The 16,083-nt window shown below is 44.6% G+C and overlaps 1 protein-coding gene across 1 annotated transcript in view; it reads left to right on the top strand.

Annotated features, from left to right (window-relative positions):
• The window catches only part of snd1 (staphylococcal nuclease and tudor domain containing 1), a 182,970-nt gene that overhangs the window by 152,490 nt on the left and 14,397 nt on the right, over window positions 1-16,083 (top strand). Inside the window, exons 19-20 of the mRNA XM_010887370.5 lie at window positions 8,388-8,511; window positions 13,428-13,497. Coding sequence (XP_010885672.3) covers window positions 8,388-8,511; window positions 13,428-13,497 — 194 coding nt within the window. The remainder of the gene's footprint in view (window positions 1-8,387; window positions 8,512-13,427; window positions 13,498-16,083) is intronic.

Below are 16,083 nucleotides of genomic sequence, written 5' to 3'. Positions count from 1 at the left end.
ATGTGCTCAGAGACAGCCCAAATCATTGGCTGGCCAGTAACTGCGGTTTACAACATCCAAATAAAAGAAAGCAGGTAAGCTCAGCAAACGCTAACGCCCTGGTACAGCAAAGAAGACCTCTACGGCTGATGACCACAGGTCTCAGTTCTCAGAAACCTGTGGGGGACAGGTTTGGATGTGTCAGACACTCCAGTCTCCACAAGCTGCCCTGCAGAGTGCACTAACCACTAGTTAGCCTCACATCAATCATAGAGTCCATCTTCACCTCCCGCGTCATTGTCCGTCTTTGTTCTTTGTTAGCCCGCTGCAGAGGTGACCTACAACCTATTGTACAGCCCAAAGAAAGGCTGATTGGCTCCTGCCTGCCTTCCATTGAGGCCCTTCGTGTCCAACGGCGGGCCACAGGCTGGAGGGTCATTTGTTACCCCTCGCACCCCGGTCACCCACCACTACAATTAACCTCCTGCAAGGCACTGCAGATCAATCATGACAATCAAAAAATGTTGGCTGGATGTTGCCCTCACTAACCAACCATCCGGCTCACCAAGATGGTCCCTGTATTACACCCTGGGCACTATGGTATCCGGGGGAGAAACCATCTAACCTGTTGAAAAAGAATGACCTATTCCTTTAAGCCTATTTGTGGGAGACCTGTAGCCACTGTTCTTGATAAGCTTCGGCTCACCGGGTTCAGTCTACCTGGAGCAGATACACTGGTTTGTCATCCCATCTGTGAGTGTGTCGGAAACACAGGTTCAGCCCACTAAGTCTCTGATTCTGGCCAGCCTAACCCAGACCAGTGGACAGAGTGTGTTGCTAAGAGCTGGCAGTGGGTACATGGCCCTAATGGGTGAAGTGGTTTCCGCATCCAGGGGCCATTCTCTCCACATTACTCCCACTCTACCTTTACATCCCGCTGTGTTTCCCCACCTAATGATTTTGGACCGCTGATCAGTACCAGTCTTTCTCAATTCTGTACCTCCCTTTTTTTTTTCTTCTCATCCCTCTCTAGCATTCATTCTGTCTCTTGCTTGATTTCTCTCTCCCCCCCCCCCCCCCTTCCTGTAGTCCTTGTTTAGGAAAGGTTTTAAAAGATTGCAGCACCATGGCTGTCAGCTACTGTGTTGCAGCGTTTCAGAGCACTCACCGGAGGGCCTTGTAACACGGTTTTGCCTGACCATTAATGTTCGCTGGTATTGATTTCAATAAGAGGACATAAGTTATTATTAACGTTTTCTATTGATCGGTTGGAGAGGCAGTCGGGGGTCTTCACCAGGCATTAATGTGGAGCAGGAGACTTGAGCCGTCTTAGAAAAAGTCCTACATTCCCTGGGCTGTGTTCGTTAGGCACCAAGAAAAATGACTGAAACAGGGATCGACTACCTGTTTTTCAGTGCATCACATTATTTTTGGCCAAATGTATAACAGGCTCTGCTTAGTGGGGAAGGGAGATGGCTGGATACAATCCACATTTCAAACAAAAATGTATTAGTCACAGGTGCCAAATACAGCAGGTGTCCTTTACTGTAACTTGCTTACTGAGAAGCCCTTTTCCAAAAATGCATTTAGAAGTAATAAGATGAAAAAAGATAACAGAACAGAAGGATTAAACACAAGAACAGAAAGTTTTGCCAACAACAAAAACAAAACCGCAAGAATGGGATGTACTGGGAAAGCTGGGACTATAGAATGTGCAGGGTACCAGATATGGGAGGCATATAATTTGAGACTACTAAGGAATGCTTGTAAAGACTCTGACTTATGATCATCCCGGAGACAACTTTAGTTTATCATTGTCCGGGTTGTGTTCCAACTTCTCTGGCATGGCATTTTTTCAGTGGATGTTAATTTTTTGGTCATGCTAAACATTGTCATTTTTCTGTTCAGCTGTCATGGCATTACACAGGTAAAAGCCATGGCTGTCGAAAGCAACAGCAACACTCAAGTAGGAAAGAAAGCAGAAACTGCATGTTGAGTTTGGATGATGCAATATTTAAAGTTTATGGTCTTCGGATGGTCTTTACATCTCTGTGAATGAATTATTTATTGAATTTCAAAATAACTTCACTTTAAAAGGTCATCTCACCTGTCTGCTCGGGTGTAGCAGTTTATCAGAAAGATCGTGACAACAACGTCCAGCTAACCACGGACTTCGTAGTCGACTCCTCCAGACGTCCAGTTAACCACTACGACTTCATAATTGACTCCTCCAGAACATCCATCTAGTGCTCCAGGATTTATTTGGACAGAACTCTTGCAATCAGAACTGATCCTTAAACCTCAGTGGAGGCCTCAATGGGAGTTTTAAAGCACGAACGGAAAAATGCAGATGCTGTTTGTGTTTCCCTGTTTTCTGGTCTTTCAAATGAGGCCGTGATTTGGTGGAGACCCCGCTCTGACCGCCGGAAGGGAGAGAAAAGGAATGGGAAGAAATGGAATGCTGTGCAGTGGGTAGCGCTCCTCCACAGGGACACTGGGCATTAGTCAGGCTCTGATTATTTGGTTTTTATGGATGTCTCTCACCACATGCGGTGCCGATACTCTCTCCCAACTAGTGCCCAAGAAGGGGAATACATTGCTCCCCATAAAGAGATGTAATCTCTTCCCCAGCATCTCCACTCTTCCTTGTCTATGTTGGTTTTGACTTCCAGTTAGGGAGAATCATCTTTAGGCTCAGCATGTGGTCATGCTTACACAGTGTTAGGCCTGTGTTAACGGGGCTGGTGGGGCTGGGCTGTCATTTAGCTGTTGTGTGTCCGTAGCTTTTCCCGTTCCCAATTGGGACCCGCTTGTCAAGTAGACTCTTTTGCCTCCAAATGATGAAGCCCATCTAAACCAGGTGCATAGTTAACAGGCCAAAATAGCAGGTAGCGTTAGCACTCTGCGCCGGCCCGGTGTTATCATACCAAACAACCTGTTTTCACACCCTCACCAGTAGGCCCACTGATAAATCCAATACCAGTGCCTGATGACAGATCCAGCAGGAAAATTTAACAAATTGGAAATGAACTGGTTTTAGCAGGCCTTAGATGTTAGACCTTCTCTGGTTTGTTCCACATCTCTCTGGATGTGCTCTTTTCGAGATGCCGTCATGCCACATTTGAATATTGAGCTGATTACAGCTGGTGAAACATTTCCTCTTGTCTGTTCACTTCCCTGCTCTTTGCATTTTCCTTCTCAAGGTGTCTGCAATATTTAAGAAATTGCTCAGTACACATGTTTATTTTCCTAATTTGGGAAGGAAATTAGAATGACCCAAACGTCTTTGGCAGTTGTTCAGTAGTCACTTCTTTGGTCTTCTCCGTTTTATTGTAGACGCTAATGATTTACACTGTTGATGGTAATGATTTACTCTAATGATGGTCATGTTTTACACTGTTGATGGTAATGATTTACTCTAATGATGGTCATGTTTTACACTGTTGATGGTAATGATTTGACCGAATAGGACTCTGTGTGGCATTTAGTCAAGCGTGGAGTACAGCATGAGCCAGTGGTTTTGTTGGTTTTTATTGTCTTTCTGCTAGTGTGCCCTGTTCAGCACGCCACCACAACACACGACAGCGAAATGCCTTCATAATCAACCCCAGCCAAAATAATTTTCTCTTTTCTAAAGCCTAATCGTGCTCTCTGTGCCGCGTGGGGCATTTCGAATGTAATTACATATGATTTACCAACAGCTGCAGCCATCATGGTGCATAAACTCATTTCAGGACAGAGGGAGCCAGAGAAAATAGAACTGGGTGGGGAATCATTGGCCAATAATTTTTTCCACATCAAGACTTCAATTTTTTATTTTTTCTGGACCGGTCTCTTTAAGTCAGTTATATTTAGTTGGGTTTTAATGTCTACATACTTGTTATCTAGTTTATCATGTGGTGTTGCACTCCATGCCCCAAAATAAAAAAATAAAATGAAAAGGAGGTTAGGAGAAGTCTAACAGTTTTCTAGTTTTCTCTCATTGTGAATCTGTGCACTGGCTTAAGGAACCATAACATTGGAGACCTGGAGTCAGTGGAGACATAGTCTGTTTATTATCTATTCCCATCTAAGACCCTCAATGTGCTGCTGTACTGAACAAACTGGCCACCTTGTGGCTCCGCCTCTTCCACTGCAACCACATTTTGTGGGTTGTGGCTTCTCCTCAGTAGTGGAATTCTCCTGGTATCTCCCAGGCCTGGTTTGGGTTTGCCAGGAAGTATGTTGTAGATCTCTCCGGCAGGCAACCGTAGGCGTGTGCGTCCATGACCCCCCTGAGGGTTTGTCTTCTGATTTCCTCTAACAAACAGACTGAGGGAGATGTAGTCTATCTGTAAAGCCTTTCTCAACCCATGTGTAAGCTGGAATGCTGTTCTTTCAGGCTCAAAATAGAAAAGGTTTGTGTGTACCTAAGTGTGTCTGTGTGCGTGTGCAAGCTTGCATGAATGTTTCTCTGTTCCCCTCTGTGTGATGCCAACACAAGCCTGCACCTGGAAGGAAAGACGCAAGCATAGAGGGCATGTTTGTATCGAGGAGGTGACCTCTAGTACAGGTCATTCTGGGCCAAGATGCCTGCACAGCAAATTAGCAGCCATAAACTGGAGAGAGAAGATAATGCTGTTTAAGCTCTCAGCTGCATGCTAAATATTAGGCCAGGTGCTCTCTCTCTTTCTTTCTCTCTCATTTTCTCCCCCTCTGTTTCTCTATCCCTCTATTTCTCTATCCCTGTCTCTCTTTCACTCACCTGACCTGCTGTGTCTTTGTGTATTTTTTAATATATATTATATAATGGATTGAACACCCAGGGAAACATGTGTAGGTGTTAAGAGGCTTTACCTCAGCACTGAATCAAGGTAGCACTTCAAATGATGGATGGATTTGTGTGTATGTGAACGAGGGGGGTAGAGGTAACTGGAGGTCTGTCCAGTGGTCGGATCTGTCCCTTCTAGGTCCAGTGGTCTGGTCGGTCCCTTCCAGATCCAGTGGTCGGATCCATCCCTTCCAGGTCCAGTGGTCTGGTCGGTCCCTTCCAGATCCAGTGGTCGGATCCATCCCTTCCAGGTCCAGTGGTCTGGTCGGTCCCTTCCAGGTCCAGTGGTCGGATCCATCCCTTCCAGGTCCAGTGGTTTGGTCGGTCCCTTCCAGGTCCAGTGGTCTGGTCGGTCCCTTCCAGATCCAGTGATCTCCCACCCAACACATGCTGAACTCATAAGAGAACCAATGTTAAGCCTGTCTTGAACGTTCTCCTATATGATCCTCCACGTATAATAGCAGTGGGCTGTTAAGCCATCCGTCACAGCATATGGCTTAGGTTATGGATATGGACCACTAACCAGGTACTTGGCCGACAGTGTTCCAAATGGCACTGTGTCCCCGTTCCACAGCCATCTGGGCCCTGGTGAAAAGCAGGTGCACTATGGTGGGAACAGTATAGCGTTAGGGAAGAAGCCATTAACTGCATGGATCACTGATTTCCCAGTGGAGATTTACTACTTGGTAGAAGGCTTTCCTTCACTTTAATTACAATCAGGTCAGGCGGAGTCGTACAGAAGCTTACATCTAATGTCTCTACAACTACTCTCACACTTCAGTTGGTGGATCACTGGGCGTAGAGTACACAGATGGGACCACCGAAGCTGGAGGATGAAGACATTGTTATGGAGATGACTGAACGTGGAGGAGAACGGTGGTGTTAGCCTGTCTGAACGTACTACGTGCTACAGTAAACATCATATCGGTTCTCACGGGTCAGTGTTGCGGTCCTTGGTGATGCACGTACTTGGACTCTGTGTGAAGACGCGTGCGGACGTGTGTTGGCTCAGTCGTGTATGCATGGTGTTGAACGGGATAGCAGACTAATCACACTGTCTGTAACCGATGGCACCTACAGTGCATTCAGCTGGCCTATCATGCAAGCTCTCCTCTCACAGATGTTTCACCTGGTTTAATCAGGTGTGTGTCTCTGGAATAGTAAATGTTCTTGGTACCGCTGGGCGTCCTGGAGGAGAGGTTTGAAAAGCTGTGCTATATCTTTTAACTGTACGTTACCCCCCCCCAATTCCTTTCCACAGTCATGGCAGGCTGTGATATTAATTAGGTTAAATGAAGTGCTTCCATTAAAGCTTTATTTAGCCATCTGAGAGGACTCCCTTGCAGCTTATTTATTCATCAAATCTCTCCAGGCCTAAAGTGGAGCATGCCGTGCTGCCCATGCAAACACACACACATGCCACACACACACACAACACCACACATGCCACACACACACACAACGCCACACACACACACACAACACCACACATGCCACACCGCTTCCGCTCCTGTCTGGGGAAGCAGGAAGGCGCTCACTCTCAAACTTTTTTAATTAGATGAATAAATCTTCCACCGGCAGCCTGAGTGCTGACAGGCAGGCCTCTCCATGACTACCAAGCCTCCGTCATGTTGCTCCTACCTCAACGCTAGGTGGACCTTTGGGATGGATGAGAGCGGGGCTTAGGGCTGGTTGTATGAAGTGTTTCCTCAAATCTGCTGCTCCCACAAAAATGCTACAGATTCCTCTCTCGTGTCTGTAGGAGGTCAGTGAGGTGTTTGAACGTTGTACTTCTCAACCTCTCAACCTCCTCTCCTGTCACCCCTCCCCCCACCACTTACCTCACCTTCCCTACACGCCCAAGGCTGTCCTGTTTACACACTGTCTCCTGTTCAGCCTGGTTGACATCATGCTAATTAAGGTAGCGTTGTAAGCGCTAGCCTGCTGCTCTGCTTTGGCGGCTGCTCCGCTTTGGCGGCTGCCTGTGTTTCACGCCAGATAAACTTGAACAAGCTCCCTGTTTTTGTTTTCCCTTCTCTCAATATTCCTTCATTATTATTTTTTTCTTCTTTCAAGCAAACGCTCTGATGCAGGCCGGAATAACATCGGTGCTCACAAAAACAACTCGGCGAGAGTGAGGAGGAAGGAGTGAGAGAGGGAGAGAGTGAGAGAGGGAGGCAGCATTAGTGCGTGTGTGTAGTGTTGCTCGTTCGTTTAACGTGCCTTGGCCTCTGAGCGGTTTGTTTGATCGTAACGCATATTAAGCTGACCCCCCACAAACACACACAAGTTGTACACACCCACATACACACCTTCCTGCTCAGCTGCATTAGGAACATACAGTGGAGGAGCCCCTCCGTGTCACATCTCTGTAACCCTTCAAGCTCACAGGCCACTGATTACGTGTGTGTGTGTGTGTGTGTGTGTGTGTGTGTGTGTGTGTAAACCATTGTTCCTGGCCCCCCCAAGGCACAAGCTGAAACAGCAGCTCTATCAACCTGGCTCACATCAAAGGGTGACAACCACAGGCCCTGGTTTGACTCTTATGTTCATTACTATCAATTATAGTGTGTCTGTTGCTTTTTCAGTTGTTTTTTTCCGGCATCTTTCAAAGAATGTCTGCTTCTCTTCGTCGTCGAGAAAAGCTTGTCCACGTTTCTCTCCCTCTCTCTGACACAGAAACGAACAAACCAATTTGGGACGATGAGGCCCTTCAGCTGGAGTCACTGTGTGGGCCTGGTTGTTGTGTTAAACATAACCTCAGACGTGGCCATGATCACCCAAGGGGACGTGAATGGGAATAGGTCATCACTGCATCACTGCATCACTGCATCATGGGCACTTTGCTCAAGTAGCTGGAGTATTGGGTCGTCGCCATCTTCACACTCTCTATCCACGTACACACACTGAGCCTTTAGCCACAACCAATACCTAAATGTTACTGTGCAAATTGCTGGATGGGTTATTTCAGTCTGAATCTACAGATCCATGGCCTCTAATCTTGAGAAGTGGATGTTATCTGGAATTTCCACATGATTGTTCTCCCACAGACCGTAATTGGTAGATGACTGGCAAACATGCATTACAGAGTATTACCCTTTCTCTCATGCCATTTTGGTTGCAACCAAAGTATTTATTAGTATTTATACATTAGTATAAATAAAATTAGCGACATGGCACAAACAAAACAGCAATTTCTCCCGGAAGTTGACCAGACCAATTATTGGTTACTGTTATCCAGTTTCTAGGTTGCGGCATTGTGGTGTAGAGGACCACTAAGAGACGAGTAGAGGACCGCTCGTAGAGATGTGTTCTGGTACCAACCTCATCATTGAAGGCAACTTGATTGGCCGATCCCTCCTATAGACCCGGTTGTAGTCTTGCCTGGCCGAGTCACCAGGATTGATCAGCCAATGAGCCAGCGCTGCTGCCTTTGCGCTCACAGATGACATAATGGGAAAACAGGGACGTGTCCTCTGTCTTGCGGGCACACCAGGGATACGAGCCTAATTTAAATCGTGTTAGCATTGAGCAAGGTTGTGCGTTCCCTGTCACTCACATATAACGGCTTGTCTTACTCTCTCCGTCTACTGCACAGGCACCCAGCTAGAGAACCTGATGGAGACAATGAGGTCAGAGATCGCCAGCCAGCCCCCCGTGGAAGGCTCATACGCTGCCCGCCGAGGGGACTACTGCATTGCCAAGTTTGCCGATGGAGAATGGTATGTGTTTGACCTTCTTCACCTGTTGATTGGACGCTGAGGTCAGCCGTTAAATTAGGAAAATGTGCACATCAACATCTTTGGATAGTCCTCTCCTGTAGACTCCCCAAAGGACAAAGCGTCCTGCCTGCTAATTTTACCCTTCATGGCGGGCTCTGATTAAAAGGTTCCTGGCCATATATTCACATCACAATAAACACACGGCAGCTGAACTGGCCTGGTGTATAAGAGGGCCACTGTGGACGAACGCTTCAGGACAAAGGTGTTGAGCCTTCCTCATCCTGGCAGCTACATCCAATGTCAACGCTGAACTTTCCAAGTGATGGAGGGGACAGATGACGTTCATCAGGCCAATGCCTTTGGTGGAAAGAGGGAGAGCGGGGCAAGAAATAGAGGTTGAGAGAAAGTCAAATGGAGGGAAGGAGGACGAAAGAGTGAGGGGAAATGCAAAACGGATCTAAAAATGAGACTTAGTTTCCTCCCTTTGATATTGCCAACCACTTTAATGAATTTTTTTGTTGACAAGATTAGCAAACGTAGGCATGGCATGCCAACATCAAACCCCTAGCCTAGATACTCATGCATAACGGATCAGTTCAATCGAGGTCGGGCTAACTCTACGAACAACAGAGGCGAAGTGCAATATGAGAATGTATTAAATACTCCGATCCTCTGAGCTAGATGATGAGATGGCAGTTAGCCAGGCCTTTGGCGGGGGGAGGGGGTGGGCAACCAGCATCTCAAATCCACCCTTGGGCGAAAGGATTTGTATTATATGCCCTGTGAAGTCCAATGGTCATCAGAACTCACCAGCTGAAACACGCCAGAGAGGAAGACGATTATGTTGTCCTTAGTATGTTGTCCTTAGTATGTGCTAAGGAGATTGTGATCATTACAAGTAAACCTAGGGTCAAAGAATGTGCATACATGTGCTTCACATTGGCCATGATAAAAAGTTACCAACATACCAGATGTGGCTGATAAAAATCAGGACTTAATGGTGGCCCCTGAGAGAACATCAGGTTTATTCTCTCTGTATAATAACTCTGCTCTCCATGGAGAGAGCAGAGTTATTGCGTTTACTGGGTGACATGATGATGATCAAGCTAGTCAAACAGCCTTCCTGAGTGGACTAAACTCATCAGGTACATATGACAAAAGATAAAACTTGGTGGTTTTACATTCCAAAAAGTTAGTTTGGAGGAGTTTAAACAATTAGCATATGGACAGGCCACCTGGTAACAACCCCCGGTGGTAAATTACTGAGGTTGCTAGCAGAGGATATAGCCACCCCTATCTGCCACATTTTAATCTAAGCCTGGAGGAAAGAGTCTGCCCTGGGACCTGGAAGGAAGCCAAAGTAATTCCACTACCCAAGAACGGCAAAGCACCCTGTAATGGTTCAAACAGCCCTCTACTGGCGCCTAGCAAAGTTCTGAGGAAAAGAAAAGGGGAAAAAAGTTTCTTTTTTTCCCCCCACAGAAAACAAATTAACAACAGCCTTTCGGCATGCTTCTAGGGAAGGGCACCCAACACGATCGGCACTGACACAAGAAAGAAATAGATGGTACGATTGTGGGAGCTGTTTTGTTAGACTTCAATGCAGCATCTTATATGGAGTTAGATGTCTGCCAAAAGGTTAACAGTACGTAGTGTTACCATCGTAAGGAAATCCCTACCTAAATTGGTATGATTGTAAAAAGGTCTTTCGTAGACCATGAAACGTAAGCATGAAATGAGATCTGTGAATGTACAAACACAGTTTTACGACTTTATAAACGTTAGATTCTTAACTTCCGTCTCATTATTTGTATACGGATTGATTTTATATGTACAAACTTTTGTCAGTAATGTGACATCTGCAAAGATGTGACCCGAACGTAGCTCTTTGAAGCTGTGAACCTAGCAACTATAAGTTGGACCGCTAGCCCAGTGCTCTACAATTGCGGTGCGGTCCACGATTTCACGTTCATGGCTGTGTTCTGTCCATCATATTTTATGATCTCTGTGTGTAGCCTGGAACTTATGTAGTGATTGCATAACATTTAGTTTTAGTTATTCAGTATTTTAACAAGTGCTCACTTGACAGCAACAACCTAGGGAAAAAAATACAAAGACCTTTAAAACAACACTGTTTGAGCAAGTGTGTAGGCCTACACAATCATAAATTTTTTAAATAGGTTTGGGACTTTTTTTTATTACACATGAAACTTAGGCACAAATAAAGAGCAGTTACACACATGGACTACACATGTAAAAATAAGTTAGCACTATGCATGTATGAAGAGAGAAGACACTTTTAAATTGAAATCTTGCAGTATACCTATTTCTGGTTTCCCTGATTTCCAGTGGTTCACACTGCCTATGGCTGTTGCATTAGCGTTCCTGCAGGAATGTTTTGGTTATGTATTTTGGGAGGATGAGATGAAACGGTCAAAACTCCAGATTGTGATGTTGTACTTTAGAATCGTAAAACTAGCTTCTTACAAACAAAAAATATTAGTTTGTCATCATAAACTAATATTCTAATTTCACATGTACTTTAAATGTTTTACGTATGACTTTCTTTACTGTCAGGCAAATAAATAACATTTATAACAATCCTTTATCAAATTAACACGAATAGTTTCAGCTCTACGTTGTTCCTGACACAGACCTTTATTTTGAAGGCTAATTATGAAAACCGGAAGTCATAGTGTTGCCTGAATGATGCTAATCTATTGTTGCTGAATGTAGCTATTGAGTTGTAACAGTTAGCTAGCTTACCTTACCTTTGGTTGTGACTTTAGACGATAGCTCACTGACAGTTCCTCACAAGTGTGCATGCACAGACACAGCCAGTTACGTTTCTCTGACCTCACTCGCTAGCTTGATACTTGTCTCTGATGTTTGTGCGATGGTAAACTGCACCTGATGGTAAACAGCTTGGCGGTGCTTCACTATTTAGCCATGTTGGGACGCTGATCTGATTACAATACGAGGGAAACATTGAGCTAGAACACATGGTTTTCTTAATGGAAGCCTCTAATGCACTTTCAGTTGAGGGTGGTTTTCTGACAACTAAGGCCATCGTCTTTCTTCCTGTTTTCACCAATGATCTACTGACCTTGGATAGGGCATGTGTGTCTTTACACGCTGACAAATCAGCATTATTCACGTCAACTTTGACCACAAATTAACTGACACCCTTAACACATCTCCAGTTAGTCTTAGAATGGGTTCATGTCTATGCATGGCTGAGCCTGAAGGACAGGTTGACTGGATGGTCACTGTTCTTTCTGTCAGATGCATATGTGCTGAAGGCCAAGAGCTGTCTGTTTGGTCAGTTGACTTAGTTTTGGACACCCATCAACACCAATCTTCCCAAGTTCAGAACAGAAACTGGAATGTCACCAGTTATAGAGACCTGCCTACACCGCTCTCTCCGCCACCTCAGGTAATTTTGGGCTAAACAAATAAATAGTGATTAAAACAGAAAACGGAGAACACCTTCTGGCACGTTGGAGAATGCGGAGAGAAAACCGGAGCCCTTTAGTATTATATTTTGGATCGTTTCATGCAGTGTTATGGGTTTCGATTGTTGTTCGGAGCCCAGAAGCGGTAGCTTGAGCAGGAACTAATGGGGATCCATATCAAATGTTAACAAGTCACCAGGTAGACATCCCTCCACGTCCACACTTCTCCCCTTTTTCCTCTCCCTTCACTCCGCTTTAGGGAAGAGTTAACATTTTAGTGGTGTTGTCTTAATTTCCACTGGCAATAGTGGAGGACAGCTTTTAAAAGAGCTGTCTGTGAGATGCCGTGGAAATGATTTTTGCTCTTATTTTCTTGTTCACTCATTCCCGTCTCCCTTTGGCTGTGTTGTTTGGAGAGTGCTTGTGTACTGCCGCTCCTTTCCGGGGGGAAAAAGCATTGTTTGTTCCGTGTAGGCTGAGTATTTTCCGTTTAGTTTTTTTTTTCTTTCTGAGCCCCTTGTTATTCCTTGTGATAATTGCCGCTCATACTAAGTGTTGCACACACGTTTTCTATGCTTTTTGTTCTAGTTGTTTTTGTGTGTGCTTGAGCTTTGCTGGTTTTATTAATGACTCACCAGGGCTTGGGTTCCTTTCAAGGCCCGTTGAATGTGGCTGCTCAGGGGTTCTGAATAAGGTTGCATGTGTCTGTCATTCTCTCCTTCTGTCTCTTGTCACTCATTCTCTGTATTTTTCCCCTGTCCTATCAGTTTACTGCTTATTCTTTTGCGCATCAGTTTCTGTTTTGCGTGCCGGTCTCAGTCTCTCTTTCCTCTGCACGTGTCTCTCACCCATTTGTTTCAACCCCTACTTGGCCTATAGGTTGTGACCAACTGAGTGCCACCGCGTGCCGGTTTGTGCTAGTTCATACTATATTGGCTTTGCTCTTCAAACTGCATGGAGCCCTCTTGTTGAACAGTCATTGGTCTATTGCTATCAGATCAACTTTGACATATCACAAACTCCAGTTGAACAGGCTTAGATTCCCCACTTTTTATTTTCCCAAACAGCTCTTACACAAATATAGCGTTCCTCAACTTTATAGTGTTACATCAACATTGTATTGTGGAAAGTTTAAAAAGAAATGTATTTAAACAGGGAAATCATGTTTTTGATTACACTGGGCCTGAAGCGAAGTCCCAAAAGCCTGTCAGCGCCATCTGAATCTGTGTCTAATAGTACATGATCATTACAGACAGCCACCACCAGTCCAGCCCTCACAGGAAATAACAATGCAATCATTTACACTTCTCCTTTATCTCCCTTTTTCCAAACGTTTCTCTCTTCCCCCTCCCTTTCTTTTTCTCAATCTCACTGTCTGTCTTTTCATCTCCATCTTAATTTCTTTCAATTCTTTCTTTATCTCTTGTGTTTACCTCTCTCGTTTCCATTCTCCCTCTGAAGGTACAGAGCCCGTGTGGAGAAAGTCGAATCGCCAGCTAAGGTCCACGTATTCTACATCGACTATGGCAATGTGAGTACCTTGTATCTACAATATAGCCCTTTGTTTGTGTGTGTGTCTGTTTGTATGTGTATTTGCCTGTGAGCATGGGTATCAGTTAACGTGCGTGTCCACATGCATTTGGAGATGACTTGAGTTCGATGAATGGATAGAGACGAGTCTGTGCTGGTAAGCAGCTGTCATTAAAACACTATCTGTTTCTTTCTAATGGATGGTGGTATGGCCCTCTCCAACTCAGATGACCTTCTATCGGGTTAGCATTGAGCGCCCAGCTAGGTAATGGCCACCTGTGGCAAACACTGTGGTTGACTTTTATTCACTTTCCCAGAATCAAAAGAACTTTACCAGTACTGTGTTATCAAGCTGGGCATCTATAATTTCCTCTGTAGTTGAGACTTTGTTGTTTGTGTGTGCGAGGCAGCGCTGGCTCCCATTAATATAATCCCTATCTAGGCTATTAGTCAGTGAAGTGACGCAGACTGTCTGGAGTTTCTATGGTCTCACAATGACGAAAGCCATTTGCGTTTGTACGTAAGTCTGTTTCTTTTTGTGTGTTGTTTATATGTGTGTTTGTGTGCGCGCGCGCGGTTTGAAGGCACGCTCATCTCTGCGCGTGACAGACCATGATCACAAAGTGGCCTATCCAGCACCCCGTGGGAGATTACCCATGGTGCAGTGCGGTGCTTTTGTGTGCGTCTGCCGGTGACCTCATAGCGGGCGGCCCAGGGGTGGGTGTTGCAGACGCGATACATCCTGGCATGTTGCTGAAAGTGTGATTCTCTCTCCAACTACTACTCAGAGGAAACTGCCATGTTGCTCTAGAGGGCTTTTACTCTCTGTCTCGATCTGTCGCTTTTTCTCTAGTTCACTCAATCTATGGGATCTTATTTATTTATTTCTCTCATCTGTCCCTTTATCTGTTTTTCTCTTTCCTCTCATATTTTTCTGTCTTTTGCTCTTGATATTCTCTTTGTGGTCTCCATCTTTCCTTCCCTCCATCATTCCGGTCCAGCCTTTTTATGTGCATGACTAATATTCTTTTAAAATCTTTCCCTTCAGATCTTTAACGTCTTTAATTGCAATCAAGTCGCCTGGCCTAAATTACGGCCTGGTCGTTTGCAAAAAATGTAGGATTTATGGTCTTCTAATGTGGTGAGGGCACAGATATCTGAGACTCATTGCCCCATGGGAAATGTATTTTCTTCTGTCTGTGATTGTACAGGCAAGTCGTTTGATCTTAAGTTCCACATTTACATAGCTATAAAATTATACAGCTTAAGTAAATCTTCTGATGGATATCTTCCTTCCGAAGACCACGTTAACCTATTAAATCATTAATATAACCAGCGTTAAATGTATGGTTCATTTTTTTAAGCTCATACTTGTCCACTGTGGAATGTCCTAGTGAAATCACTCTTTCAGTACGCTCTGTCCCATCCTCCTCCTGGTGTCCATGCTCTAACTCTGTTGTAAGTGGTCCTCTGTGTCCAGAAAATAATACTAAAAAGAAAAGAGGCACTGGCAGAAATGCACATTCCACCTGTAAACAGACAGGGTACAGAGCTAGGTGTGCTTCCTGAGTATTCTCTCGTGCAACTGGATTGTAGCGTTGTTATCTTGGCTTTTGGAGACTGACGGACCCAGTGTTGACATGGCTGTTGTCATCAGATAGGACATTTGTGGAAGCAGCTGGTTATCTGTAGTTTGTCAGGACTCTGCTGAGCAGAGAGGTTCATGATGTAGCCCTCAGTCACTGAAGTCTCTATCTGTTCATCTCTCGCTCTGCCATACTCCCCTTCATATCTGTCCATCTTTCTCTGCCCCCCCCCCGATCTGTCCATCTCTCTCTTGGTTGATATCCCTATGTCCCCTTTAAAGCCAGTCATTTAATATTTGATTTGTGTGCTTTGGCAGTGAAGGAAGAACTGAACTGAGCCTAAATTGAGGTGAAAATAGCACTTATTGTAATTTCCTTTGATTCTGATATTTCCTTTGCAATCTTTGATTGTGTTTATGACGCAATTATCTATTGGTAGTGTAGGGCTCCGATTACCAGTCGATTAAAAAAAAAAAAAAATTTGCTGGCAAGGAATGTCAATATCGATTAGTTGTCTACGCAAGACGCAACAAAAAATATAGTGGCGGTCACACAGAATTGGAAGTCGCTTAGGACCAGTTTTTCACCACCAAACCGGTCCACTTGAGCACGTTGAGTTTGTGTACAGTTGAGCAGTTCTGGCTAGCTAAGCATCCGCGACGCTTCTGATGCATTTACCCATTAGTGTCAAATTTGGTGAGTTGTATATTTCTCCACAATAGAAACGTAGAGGTATTTACATGCATTACAGTTTGCATTAACATTTACAGTATCAGTCAAAAGTCTCTCAACCAGCTTAATTTAGTAGCCTGAATTTATTTAACTACAGTCTTGAAAATGATTGACATCATGATAACCCTTTCGTTTTAAAACTACTTCCTACAGTTGATTTGAAGGCATTGTAAAACACAAGAAAACCTTTATTTAAAACATCACACTTGCATTTAATTCTTCATTTAATGTATTTCTTCTTTCCCCGTTAATTTATGGGTTGATCGCCA

This window comes from Esox lucius, chromosome 23, assembly GCF_011004845.1.
Source record: "Esox lucius isolate fEsoLuc1 chromosome 23, fEsoLuc1.pri, whole genome shotgun sequence".
Classification (NCBI taxonomy): domain Eukaryota; kingdom Metazoa; phylum Chordata; class Actinopteri; order Esociformes; family Esocidae; genus Esox; species Esox lucius.
Note: the sequence above shows the minus strand (reverse complement) of the source record. Positions and strands in the feature narration are given on the sequence as shown.